The 14,094-nt window shown below is 46.7% G+C and overlaps 1 protein-coding gene across 1 annotated transcript; it reads right to left on the bottom strand.

Moving 5' to 3' along the window:
* Window positions 1-8,860: 8,860 nt before the first annotated feature.
* On the bottom strand, window positions 8,861-10,176 carry LOC131486317 (small ribosomal subunit protein eS25-like). Its single transcript, XM_058686392.1, is given in 3 exon segments — window positions 8,861-9,016; window positions 9,018-9,252; window positions 10,115-10,176. Coding segments are annotated over 3 exon segments (453 nt in total).
* Between the last annotated feature and the right edge of the window lie 3,918 nt (window positions 10,177-14,094).

Genomic DNA, 14,094 nt, shown 5'->3' with positions numbered 1-14,094 from the left:
TCAAAAGCCTACAGCACCCACAAAAGGGGCCTGTAACTTTCCTTGACATGTAAATGAAGCCTTTGAGACCTGGGCACTGAAAGTGGAAAGTGGCCCATTTTATTTGTTGTTTTCCAGAACTCCCTGGTAGCTACTGAAACCCCGGAAGGCTGGGGGCAGGGTCTGTGTTCCAGATACCATCTAAAAAGCCCAGTGAGGAGAAGGGATACTTTCCAACAAGTGGGGCAAGTCTGAGGAATCTTGGTAACTTCCTCTTGTGAGTTTATCTCCTTTCTGTCTCCCTTTAGAGATTAGCATTAAGACCCATCCAACCACTCTTGTGAAAGACACCAACCTAATACCATTATTTCCTTTTCGCAACTCAGAGGCCCCGAGAGGTTGTACTATCCCTCACAGTCACACAAAAAGTTAGGTGACCGAGAGGTTCAAGAACACATCTTCTGGGGCACCTGGGTGGTTCAGTCGGTTGAACGTCCGACTTTGGCTCAGGTCATGATCTCATGGTTTGTGGGTTTGAGCCCCGCATCAGGCTTTGTGCTGACAGCGTGGAGCCTTCTTTGGATTCTCTCTCTCCCTCCCTCTCTGCCCCTCACCCACTCGTGCTTGCTCTCAAAAATTAATAAATGTTAAAAAAAAAAACAAAGAACACGTCTTCCAACGTCTATTCTCGTACACTTGCCACACTAGACCACTTGGCATCTCAACAAGGGCCCTTCTAGAAATCACGGCGAGGAGTTCTGGGCATGGAGAGACACAGATCAGAGCTGGAATCCCAGCTCCACCTCTTACCGGCTGCACAACAGTGGAACGTTTCACAACCCTGTTAAAGCTTTAGTCCCTGCCCCCATAAATGCAGGGATAAAATGAGATGCTCTACTTAAAGGCTGAGCACAGGGCCTGGCAGAAAGTAATCCCTTAAAAGAGGTTAGGTGTTCATACTGTTTCTAACAATTAATTCAAAGAGGTGCATTTTGGGATTTTAGGGGACAGAATGACCAGGCAGTTGGCCTTCTTACCTCCTTCAGAAGCTGCATGGAACTGTCCTTATTCAGCTCTACCCCAATGTAAAAGCTGAAGTTTCCGCAGCATGTGAGGGCTTGGTAAATACTTAGTAATAGCACCTGGGTTGAGGGGTTGGGTCCTTGATACACGGTTAAATCCAGTGGGGGCGGGGGGCAGCGTGTTCACCAAGAAAAGAAAAATTAACTATATGATAGCTGTGTGCCCTGCTGACTGATATTTCCATGTCGAAGGATGACTTACTGGAGCCACAGCCTGCGCGGGTCATTGTACTGAAGAACAACTCGTTTGTGGGGAACTGTTTTGTTTACTCCGTGGAGCAGAAGCTCACTCTTTGCTTACTGCTCCCAAGAAAGATGCCCAGCCCAGGGCCCCCGGAGGAGGATGTTAAAGAAAACAAAAACTCAATGACACTTGTTAAAAACGATAAGCCAGACTTTATTCAGGATGACCACAAGTGGGACTTTATAGCCAAGGAAGGATGTGGGGTTAGTGGATGGAAAATTACCAAGAGGAAACATCAGGGGTAAGAGGGCATCTGGCTAAACCTACCTCACAGGATTCTTGCTGAAGGCAGGCCAGGGTGATAAGACATCACCTGGGGCTGTGGAAGAGGAGGAACCTGACTGAGGGAGAGCAGATATTGAGCATGGGGTGTTGGAGGGGTGGGTCTGGTTAAGCTGACTTGGCAGGGGTTTTGCTAAAACTGGGTTTTATGAGGAAGTGGACAGATGGGCCTAGGAGAAGTTTCAGGAGTCTGACTGAAGTTTGCTCCAGCAAAGAATCTTTGCCAGGGTTGTAGGTCTGACTTTCCCCAGTGCCAGCCAACTGGTGGGGCTTCCTCAATGCCTCTAACCTTCGTCTATGAAGGAAATCATTACTGCAGAAAGAATTCAGACAGGTTTACAAACACCCAGATTTGGGTGGGGGAGGAGAAGCATCTCATGCAGTAAGGAGTCCTTATCTTGCTGAGAGAATTTGTAGTTAAGGAATAAAGGAAACCCAATGAAAAAAGAAATCCATCTTGGCTAAAGGAGGCAACTTGCATCTGACCACAACATCAATTGGATTTCCTCAAGGAGTCTAAAGGCACATTCTATTATCTCCTTTGTTAAGAGACCATCTAGGGGAAGAGGTGGGGTGTGTGTGTGTGTGTGTGTGTGTGTGTGTGTGGTTTAGTTATTTTTTTTAATTTTTTTTTTTTCAACATTTTTTTATTTATTTTTGGGACAGAGAGAGACAGAGCATGAACGGGGGAGGGGCAGAGAGAGGGGGAGACACAGAATCGGAAACAGGCTCCAGGCTCCGAGCCATCGGCCCAGAGCCCGACGCGGGGCTCGAACTCACGGACCGCGAGATCGTGACCTGGCTGAAGTCGGACGCTTAACTGACTGCGCCACCCAGGCGCCCCTAGTTATTTTTTAAGAGAAGGAGAGAAAGCAGGGTAGGGACAGAGAGAGGGGGTGACAGGGGACCTGAAGCAATCTCCGCACTGACAGCAGAGAGCCCGACATGGGGCTCGAACTCACAAACCGTGAGATCATGACCTGAGCCAAAGTTGAACACTTACCCGACTGAGCCACTTATGCAACCCAAGAGGTGAGGTTTTTAATCAGCCCCCACAGTCTTTCCAGAGATGGGTCTCTGCCCGGAGAGATCAAATGCCAAGGCTCAGGTATGCTGAGGATACAGGCTCAGGGAGGGAGGCCACCTTGGATTTCCACCTGCTGGGGCTTGCCTCTGAACAGACAGAACCCCACCTGGTTCCTATTAATCATATCTTTACGACAGAGGAGGTGAGTGGAGAGCTCTCGTTCTACGCTGACTTGGGAGAGAACCTGGGATGAAGGCTCCCAGCTTCACTCTTTACTGATGAGCACAAGTTTAGCACGACTGATACAAAGATCCTACCCTCTCCTCCTCCTCCTCTTTTCCTGTGGACTAGTCAGAAGAAGTCTATAAAACCGCAGTATTTTTAGCCTTTGAGTTGAGGCTGATCCACCCCTCCCCTCGCTCATTCCTTTGAAATGCAGAATCCTTTTTGTCCCCTGCCTGGCCTGGGCGCCTGGTTCGCCTGCCTGGTTCAGGCTCCTGGAGGGAAACAGGCTCAGAGCTGCCTCATCAGCAGGGTGTCCACACCACCTTGGTGGGAGTGCGGACTGGCAGACCTGCCAGTGGGAAGGGTTTAAAGGAACCAAAGTCCTGGGGTGCTTAGCTGTCATGATTTAAGTAGTCCGGCCGTGTGTTCATCCAAGCGGGTTGGCGGGTTCCAGTAGAGCAGTCACAGGGGAGATAGAGAGAGAGAGCGGGTCGGCAGGAGGGTGCTATTTCCAAGGAAGGACTGATTACTCAGGTTAAGTACAGAAATACCCTTTCTGTGATTAAAAAATGCCTTACAACACATTTCTAGTTACTGAGGAAGGAAGTGTATCTTTAAAAAAAATTATCCAGAAATATTTCGACATGAAAAAATGCACAGTACATTATAACTCACAAGTATGAACTCCTCTAACACACCGATTTAACATTAAGCCCTACTGAATTTTTTTTAATTTTAAGGAATAGAACCTTACAGGCATCAGTTGAAGCCCTCTTGTGTTCACTCTCCATTTCTCTGCCCCATGGGAGGGGCTATGCATCTTTCATTCTATCATAAATAGTTTCAAAGCTGTCAGAGAAATAGAAGCTTGTAAATTAGCGACTAGCATTAAAGCATTCCCTTTAACTTCTTCCTCTTCTTCAGGTCAGCAATGTCGTTATCTTCAACAGGACAATCACCATCAGTTGCAATAAAAATGTCTCCACTACCATAAATTGCAATACAACCTCCTAGATTGTTCTGGAAGGGGTCTGAAATGGCCTTAACAGTTACAACTGAGAAAACTAAGACCCCAACAGGCGACGTGTCTGTATAGTGACACCGCATACTCAGGTGCAGAAGCTGAGAAGGAATAGCGTGTCTCTCCCCAGAATCCCAGCACCCCTGGCACGGATCCTAACATAGGAGAGGCACTCCACAGCTACCTGTTGCATGACTCCCTCTGTTAGTGAACAAATGAGCAGCTAAATCCTGCCCACCGTGCATATATGGTTTGTGCCCTGAACTTCCGCCTAATCAATGAAAATCTGCTAGGGATTCATCTTGTTACTTAATATAATGAATGGAATGTTTCACAAAACTTCCTAAGTCTAGAAAAGCCTGCTTGGGTTCTTTAAAACACTTCAATTAGGCGGTAGGTTTTCATTTATTTGCAAGAGAAAGTGTTAGCTTTTTTGGTGAGAATCACTCACACACACACACACACACACACACACACACACACACATAACCCTAAAGAAAGAAAAAAAAAATTAGGGTTGCCTTGGTGGCTCCGTTGGTTAAATCACCAATTTTGGCTCAGGTCATGATCTCGCGGTGCTGCCAGCTCAAGAGCCTGGTGCCTGCTTCGGATTCTGTGTCTTCCTCTATCTCTGCCCCTCCCCCACTCACACTGTTTGTCTCTTTCTCTTTCTCTCTCAAAAATAATAAAAAGTAAACATTAAAAATTTTTTAGAAAAGAAAAAAAATTAGAACCTGCAATCAATGTTTAGCATAGTCCAATAAAATGCCCAGCTGCTAGTTGCCCTGGGGTAGTACATCCTATGTATTTATCTATTGTCTACTATGTGCCAGGAAATAAGAATGGATAAATCACAGCTTTACAGGAACATGGAAGAGTGAGTGCACATCTTTCGCCTAGTGTGGCATTTATGAGCTTACTGGCTAGGCTGAGAGGCATAGCTTCGGGCTGCAGGAGAGAGACTTAAAAAGCCCTATAGAGATGCCGGTTTATTGGTTGGGATTCAAAGCCAGGTTTCAGTAACACCCAGCTCTAACCCAGCCCAGGTTGCTTCCCAGAGTTCTCAAGGGACAGCATCAATTTCTCCCCAGGAATCCAGGCTGGGCAGAGAGATAACAAGACCACCTGGGGAGGCACCCTTTGCTGTGGCTCTTCGCTGGATGGTCATAATAAGATCCAATGCTGAGTGGGTGTCAGGCACTGTGTTACTCATTGACTCTTTGTAACAAACCTGCGAGGTAGGTACAGATGAGGAAACCAAGGTGCAGAAAGGTTAAATAACTTGCCTAAGCTCACACAGAAGGCAGTAGTGGAGCTGAGGTTCTTTCCCAGGCCAGGGACTCCACAGCTCATCTCTCTTGTTTTTTTGTTTTTTTTAATGAGTTATAACTTACAGTAAAATTCACTCTTGTTAGTAGTGTACAATTCTTTTTTTTTTGTAATTAAAAAAATTTTTTTTTAAGTTTTTTTCATTTTTTGAGAGAGAGAGAGAGAGAGAGAGAGAGACCGAGCATGAGTAGGGGAGGGGCACACAAAGAGGGAGACACAGAACCCAAAGCAGGCTCCAGGCTCTGAGCTGTCAGCACAGAGCCCGATGCAAGGGTCGAACTCATAAACCGTGAGATCATGACCTGAGCTGAAGTCAGATGCTCAACCGACTGAGCCACCCAGGCTCCCCAGTGGTGTACAACTCCATGAGCGCTGACAAATGCATACAGTTGCATGACCACCACCACATTAACAGATACAGCGGTTTCATTATCCTCAAAAATATTCTGAGCACCCGGGTGGCACAGTTGGTTAAGTGTCCGACTCCTGATTTTGGCTCAGGTCATGACGCCATGGTTTGTGAGTTCAAGCCCCGCATCAGGCTCTGTGCTGACAGTGCAGAGCCCACCTGGGATTCTCTCTCTCTCTCTCTCTCTCTCTCTCTCTTTGACCCTCCTCTGCCTGCACTCTAGCTCTCTCACTCTCTCAAAATAAATAAATAAACATTTTTTTAAAATTCCCTTGTGTCCTTTGGTAGTCAATCTCCTCCCTCCACCCACCTGTAGCCCTGGGCATCCAGGGATCCTTTTTCTGTCTGTTTTGCCTTTTCCAGAATGTCATATAAATGGAATCATGCAGCCTTTTGAGACTCGCTCCTTTCACTTAGCAAAATGCATTTGAGATCTATTCTTCTGTGGTTGCAGACATCTGTTGTTTATTCCTTTGTATTGATGAACACTGTTACATTGTATGGCTGTACCACTGTTTGTTTCCATTCACTAGTTGAAGGGCATTTGGGTGGTGCCCAGTTTGGGGGGATTATGGATAAGTGTGTGTAAACATCTTTGTACAGGTTCTCTGTGAACTAAAGTTTTTCTTTCTCTTTGGTCAATGCCTACGAATGGGCTCACGTAGGCCCGTTCTAACCAGGCTCCAAGGTGCTAAGGACCCTAGATGTGTTCACAGCCCCTCCGTTGGGGGTGAGGGCATAAAGTAAAAAAAATTTTTTTTAGTCTCAACCTTTCAGAAAACTTGGAAGAAATTGTTTTTGTTCTAGTCTTCACATTTTTTAATATAGAAGAAAATGATTTTATAATCATAACAATTAACGTCTCAAGCTAAAAACGTGACGTTTGATCTGTGACAAGTGCTAATACTCTTTTTACTATTTGTAATCTTAGTTCTCACACCCCAGCAAAACTCACCCTTCCCCTCTGACGATGCATACATTACTAGGTGTTTCCTACGTCACTCTGAAAGCAATGCTGGTCAGACTGGCGTGCAAATGGGAGATGTAAGTGAGGTTTTTCTTTCCCTCCTCTCTAGAAGTTTCCTCTTTCCTCTCAGGTTTATTTTTAACTCTGATCCATTAACTCTCCTCCACTTCCCTAGTCCCCTTCCTTCTTCTTACCCATCATTTCCTTTGGAAGAGGGATCTGAGTTCTCAAATGGAAGCCTCCTTGCTATATTTGGTTAAAATCCCTATATCGAGTCGAGGGCATCAGCTAAGCCATGTCACCTGACTTTGTGTCCTGATGTGTGGATGTAAGCGGTGTGGCAAGCTTCCCATTTCCAATGGCCCTGCTCTTCCCACTGTTACATGGTGAATCGCTGGCTCTTGCACAAGATGGGTTTTAGTGAATCCACAAAATGAAATGGAACTTAGCGAAAAGAATTTATCTGCCACACCTCTCTTACATAGGTAGAGGATCATTTTCTCCTTCTTTGGGCTGGATGTATTGAGAACTTCTCTCAGTTAATGCTGGACTGCTTACACATTCAACACAAGCATAAGCAAGGATAGAGAAAAGCCTCGTTGCTGTGGTCTGTTGGGCTCATTTTCAGAAGCCAAGTGTGATATCTTTTGAGGTTTCTGAGTGCCTGAGCCTGTGTTCTCCTGAAAGCAGCACCTGACAAGAATGCTTCTATGTGAGTTACCTATCTGAGAGTGAGATGGGGAAGGAGGAAGAGCCAATAAGAGGATGTGTTATTGAATTGGCCACCTTCTGAGAAGCTTTCTGAAATGCATCTCAGGAACATCCTGAGGTGAGGAAGAGAAAATGGGGAAACGTTTATGCTTCTGCTCTCAGCCCCCAGTGGGCAAGGGCAGTCCCACAGGCAGCAGAGTGTACCCCTACACTCGCCTGGCCTTTGTGGCAGTGTGGGGAAAGCCACTGATACCATCCCCACGTGGGCCAATTGGCTACACAATGTCATTTCAACAACTGCTGGCGTTAGTTGGGCTTCAGGCTCTTGCAGAGTGAACAGCAAAGCTCTCTGGAACCTCCTAGGACTTGGATCCAGCCTTTGTCTTCCTATAGCCATGGCTGTAAAACTCTAGCTGCCCCAGGTGAGCTGGCAAGAATGGTGGCTGTGGAATTTCTGTTTGGAAGAGGCCTGGGGGCAGCCACTGGTTGGGACTTGGTGGCAGATCTTGAAGCTGTGTTTGCATAGCAGACATTGAGTCTACTTAGACTGTATGTTAATTTGGGGGTGGTTGAAGGATAGTAGAGGCTCTTAGTTCCACCAAGGGTGAGGTCCTTTCAGCAAGTTCTGCCCATGGTAACCCAGAGTCCTCAATGCTTTCCATGCCTGATCTCTACCAAATTGTGCAGAGTCCTTGGCTGGGCGCTTTCCATTTCTCACCCCATGTGCCAATGTGGCCTGCCCACCCCCTCACTGGGGAGAAGGTGAAAGTGAGCAAAGAATCAATCCTCTCCCAGAACAGGAGCTGTAAATGAGGTCTTGGCTGCCAAGCCTTCAGGGAAATACCTTCAATCCCCAAAGTTTGTGACTCCCAGATTCCAGGCAGTGTGATCCAAGCACAACAGTGAGAGCGGGTGGATACGCAATGTCCTCTGGTGCCAAGTTTTCGGAGCAGGAGTCGTGGAGGTCACACTCAATCAGCCTTTAGACCTGAAGGAAAGGTGACCTCTTTAGTATGTGGTTTGTATTCCCTTATGCATGTCTTAGCTTGAAAAGCACTTGCAAGTGACCATGTATTCATAATCCTCGGCAATTAAACCTTGGTTTTGCTCCTGGGAAACATCACTATTTCCTCCCCAATTAGCTTTGACTTGGGGGAGGGGGCAGGGCAGAATGATGAAGCAAATTGTCTGGAATCCCCTTGCTTTGTGGCTTTGCTCACATGTCTTTGCCATGTCACTCTCCCTCCCTGTCCCTACTTCTGGCCATCCAGTACCTTGAAGCCCCCCTTCCTCCCAGTTGTCTGTCTGCTCCAGTTCCATCCATCTTTTGGTTAAAAGATGATCCAGCTCATCTTTGAAAACATAGCACTTTTTTGTTCAACTCACTTGGCCAAGCATCGCTTCTGCCTAATGCCAGCTCTAGTCTTGTAATTTATTTTTTCAGGTATTTATTTTTTTCTGCCTTATCTGTGTCTCCCTCACTCCCTGCAAGATTATGAGCTCCATGAATTTGCTTGCTTGCTTGCTTGCTTGCTTTATTTATTTATTTATTTGCTTATTTTTGATTTAATAAAGTTTTGTCTTTCAAAGTGTACAGTTGGGGGGACGTGTGTATGCGTCTTCACCAGCAGCTGGTGCATCTCTGTCCTTGGTATTTCTGGTGTAAATGACATGAGCTCTGTGCTTTGAAACCCATTCGGTAAGTCCTTTACTAAGGAGCTCCTAAAGGGCTGCCCTGGTCCCGGGAACCCTGAATCTCCAGTCTCTCCAAGACAACAGCTGGGGTTATAAGCTTATAGTTGGGAACTTCCTTAAGGAGTTGGTCATATGTCGTTTTGTCAGACAAGACCGGGTCATTGAGCTTGTCCCGAACTTTGCCTCTGGACCACTTCTTCCTTTTGGCCTTGCCCCCAGATTTGTTCACTGGGTCTTTGTCTTTCTTGGGCAACTTTCCAGCCTCTTTCTTCGTGTTGTCCCTGTAGCATAGTGAAGCTCGGAGAACAGCTGCCCTCACTGCAGGCTCACTAAGATGTCGGACAAAAAAGCCCCTTGAATTTGCTTTGCATTTCTCTGTAACCTGCACAGGGCCTCATCCAGTGCCTTGGACAGAGAGTAATCAATAAATGCTCCTTGAGTCAATAAGTGAATAGAAAAAAGACTCATGGAAATTTGGAGAAGGACACTCTGATGTCCTCTATCTCCACTTGAGAAATTAGCTGGTCCTGAGCCCTTTGGACCAATGCTTGCAGAGATTGCCTGCTAGCATCTTTGTTTCTTCCACAGACATTTATCATTAATGGTGTAGGCGCCAAAGAGAGACCCCCTTAATTCAAATCCCAGCTCCTTCCTCTAGGCTGTGTGACCTTGGACAAGTGACTCAAGCTCCCTGAGCTTCATTTTCCTAATTTGTAAAATGGGATAATGTTAGTGCTGGACTCTAAGGGTTGTTGTGCAGTTGAGATGAGGTAATGCATATTAAACCTTTGGCAGGGACCAAATGGTGAGTGCTCAGAAGAATAACATTTGGTGCCTGTCTGTAGGGAGCTCATTACCCGACAGAGAAATAAATGCATGCTAATGCCACTGTGTATCTTGAGTTGAGTGCCCAGAAGCCAACCTGGAGACACGAATTTGAGTGCAAGTAGTTTGTTTGGAAGAGATGCTACGAAGCCCAGGGAAGGGCCTGGGGAGGGGAGAGAGAGATAATCTATGGTACTTTAATGAACAGGTTGCCACTGTGGGCAACTGGGGCTCAGCTCTGCTGAGACCTCTGGGAGACAGACAACTCAGAGTTGCCCTTCCTCCTCCCAAGGGCAGGAAAGTTGGGGCGTTTTTCACCATCTCCTGTTACTCATTGCTTGAGGGTTGTTCCCAAAGGCCGACCTCTCCTGCACTTTCATCCTGCTCTCCACTAGCAGTCAAAACCCTCAGGCCAAGAATGAAAGGTGCCTACAGAAGACAGGCTGGAGACAGGGTCAGAGTCTCCACTGGACACCGTGTGGGGACTGTAGGTGGGGTATGGACCATGAACACACTTGCTGTGAGTTACTCCTGTCATCTGTGAGAGCTGGTGGAGACACATAATAATTACCCTTAAAGTTGTCTAAGGAGAGGATTGAGCTTTGGGGCAAATGCCTCTGAAGAGAACCCTGTGGCCTCTACAAGGGATGTGCTGTGGTGAATGGCTCTCAAATCCCAGCCGTGCCCTATCCTGGCTGCCCTGAAGGTCAGCTCCGGAAATGCAGAGATTGCTTGCTGCCTGAGGTCTTGGCGAGAAAGGCTTGGGCCTAATTGTCTCACCAGGAGTCTGCGGCCCTGCTGTCTTAGCAGTAAGCAGCCAGGGCAGGAGAGAGCTAGTTCAGGGATTCAAAGAGGCTAGTGCTGCTTCGGGCCCCTCCTCCTACTTCTTAAACCTAGGAGGAAAAGGGAACAAATGTAGAAAAAGCACAGTAAATTTGGGAAAGATTTGCAGTTTTGCCTTTCTATCTACATTCTTCATTACAGTCTGTCTTCTCCCTGCCACAACTGTCTCCAGAACCTATGGTCAGAAAAAAATGGGCTTGGGGGCACCTGGGTGGCTCAGTCAGGTGAGCTTCCGACTTCAGCTCAGGTCATGATCTCGCAGTTTGTGAGTTCCAGCCCTGCGTCAGGCTCTGTGCTGACAGCTCAGAGCCTGGAGCCTGCTTCGGATTGTATGCCTCCCTCTCTCTCTGTCCCTCCCCTGCTTGCACTCTGTCTCTCTCTCTCTCTCAAAAATAAATGAACATTAAAAGAAACAAAAAAGAGAAAAAAAACAGGCTTTTGAACAGAGCTGGAGAGAATTCAAGAAGTATTCCTTATTCCACAGGTACTTTGAGAGGGTCCCTTGGAGACTTGCTGCAAGTCTGGCTCATAGGCATAGCCAGACTAGGAGGTACAAGACAGGGTGACTTGGGGGTGTAGGACACCCCATACCCCCATATTTTAGCCCTCTTGGTCCATTTAAAGCTGTAATCATAATTCTATGCCTGCAATTTTGATTTTTTTATTTTTATTTTTATTTTTCAACGTTTTTTATTTATTTTTGGGACAGAGAGAGACAGAGCATGAACGGGGGAGGGGCAGAGAGAGAGGGAGACACAGAATCGGAAACAGGCTCCAGGCTCTGAGCCATCAGCCCAGAGCCTGACGCGGGGCTCGAACTCACGGACCGCGAGATCGTGACCTGGCTGAAGTCGGACGCTTAACCGACTGCGCCACCCAGGCGCCCCAATTTTGATTTTTTTAAATATTCATTGTTGTCTCTATCAGAGCATGAACTGGGGGGGGGCATGAGTAGAGTTCCCCCCAGAACCCATGTCCACTCAGAACCTGAGAATGTGACCATATTTGGAACTCGGTCTCTGCAGATGTAATTGGTCAAGATGAGGTCATGCGGAATGAGGGTAGGCCTTAAATCCAGTATGACTGGTGTCCTGTAAGAAGAAGGCCATTTGGACACAGAGGCACAGATATGCAGGGAAGGGGGCCACGGGTGGGTAGAGGCAGAGATTGCAGGGTGCGGCTGCAAGCCAAGGAATACCAAAGATGACTGACAACTGTCTGACACGGGAATAGGCAAGGAATGTATCTCTTCTAGCACCTTCGGAGGGAGCACAACACTGCTGTCACCTTGATTTCTGACTGGTGGCCTCCAGAACCGTGAGACAATCCCTTCCTGTTGTTTCGAGCCCCCCAGTCTGTGTCACTTGTTATGGCAGTGTTTAGTTCAAAGCATGTTGGTTGACTCAAGATGTTAAAGGGAGCTTCTTGAAGAGTATACATTACCAGAAGGTGTGGCCTTTCCAGCCTGGCTGCTATCACAGCTGTAGAAATTAGGGTATCAGATGCTGAGAGCAGGACCCAGGGGTTTGGGGTGCTGGGCAGTTGCCTCTTGGGAGGACTGGACAGTACTAGGGAAAGGAAACACTTAAGAGGGAGCTGAAAGGGAGCCAAGACTTCTTTCATCTGCTTCCCAGTTTGGGCTAGCGCTGGCCTGGTTTCAGGGCCCTCACATCTAATTATATGAGTTCAGAAAGGCTCAGACACTCTTTCTGGGTGTGGGGCAAATCCTCAAGAATCTAAGGTCCTGACCGTGGATTCCTCCAGCTGGACTCCCGAGGACAGGGTATCACCAGGGGTGGAGAAAAGGGGATGGTGGTTTGGAGTTGAAGTCAACTTTTGCAAATAGCCCATTGTTCTCTTTCATCCTTCTGTGAAAGAGGATCAGAAGTTCACTGCGTGGCTCTAAGGAAGTTCCTGGCAGCTCTGTTTATAATAGCAAGATTTTGGAAATGACCCAAGTGTCTGACAATGGATGATTGGTTACATAAAGCATGGTTTAGCCAGACGCTGGAATTCTATTCAGTCATTAAAAATGATGTCATGGATGACTGTTTATTGACATGATAAAAGGATATCATGTATGGAGAACATATATGCACATATGTAATATTTTACCCAAATGATATATGTATGACATATGTTTGCAGCATAGAAAAAGATCCACAGGAAATAAGACCAAGGTTTTAACTGGGGCTTTCGCTTGCTGGTAACATTGTGGGTGATTTTCTCCCTGACAATAGACACGTATCTATTTGTAATATAAAACTAAAGTTGTTTTAGTTTTAAAAAATGTTTCTCCAGTGTTGTGTAGATTGACCGTGAGCTTACTCTCCCCTTCTCCTCTATCAGAACTTACTTTTCTGTGTTTTTTGTTTTTTTGGTTTTTTTTGGCACAGGTTTGGGTTCTCTCTCTCACTGAGTCAACAGAGGGCCATGACAGCAGCACAGAGAAAGCCTCATTGCCAGGGCAGATGGACAGTCTTGCCGCAGATTCTGGCATCCCCTTGGGACTCGCCTCTTTGGTACTGAGATCAGCTGAGATCACCTGTGATGGTCCTTCCTCTTTGTTCCAGAGAGCGTGGACTTCCTGACCTCAACTCCTGCAGACCATTCAATGTTGCGGCAGCCTTTCATTCTCTCTGTTCAATCTTGTCTTGCTTGAAGTCCCCAATTTCAGTGTGTCTCTAAATATTGCTTTGAAAAAGGTTTAATGTTCTACTCTTGTTCAACTCACCCAGCACTTATTTTACTGATGACTTTGTGCCAGGCTTGATCACTAAGACAAGGGTCTACCCTTGAGAAGGGACTGTGGCTGATGGGGGCTCCTATGAGGTGCCAGACACTTTGCTGAGGACTTTATACGCATTCTCTCAATTTAATTGGTTAGCAACCCTTTGAGGAAGTACTAGCATTTTTGTGGCTACTACTTTATTCTAACTACTAATACTATTACGACTATAACCACTGTTACTACTGCCACAGCTTTTGCGGCTGCTCCTGTGACTTTACTCCAGTCCTACTTACTCTAAATACTACTACTACTTTATTCTTACTACAACTGCTACTATAGCTATGACTGCTGTTACCAATACCTGTTACCGCTACCATTCCTCCTCCTCCTCCTCCTCCTCCTCCTCCTCCTCCTCCTCCTCCTCCTCCTCTAAATACCTTCAAGTCCACAGCAGTTTCCATCAGACAGTGCCCAGCTAACCATATGTCATAGTTTACTTAACTATTCCTTATCTTGAACAAGCAGGTACTTTGAAGTATTTCCACGATTATAACAAGACACTGTTATTGTATACACATAGCTTGTGCTGACCTTTAAAAAAGCTCTCGCATGGGGCGCCTGGGTGGCGCAGTCGGTTAAGCGTCCGACTTCAGCCAGGTCACGATCTCGCGGTCCGTGAGTTCGAGCCCCGCGTCAGGCTCTGGGCTGATGGCTCGGAGCCTGG

The sequence above is a fragment of the Neofelis nebulosa genome, chromosome 9 (genome assembly GCF_028018385.1).
Source record: "Neofelis nebulosa isolate mNeoNeb1 chromosome 9, mNeoNeb1.pri, whole genome shotgun sequence".
NCBI classification, from domain to species: Eukaryota; Metazoa; Chordata; class Mammalia; order Carnivora; family Felidae; genus Neofelis; species Neofelis nebulosa.
The sequence above is the reverse complement of the archived record's forward strand: the minus strand, read 5'-3'. Positions and strand labels throughout refer to the sequence as shown.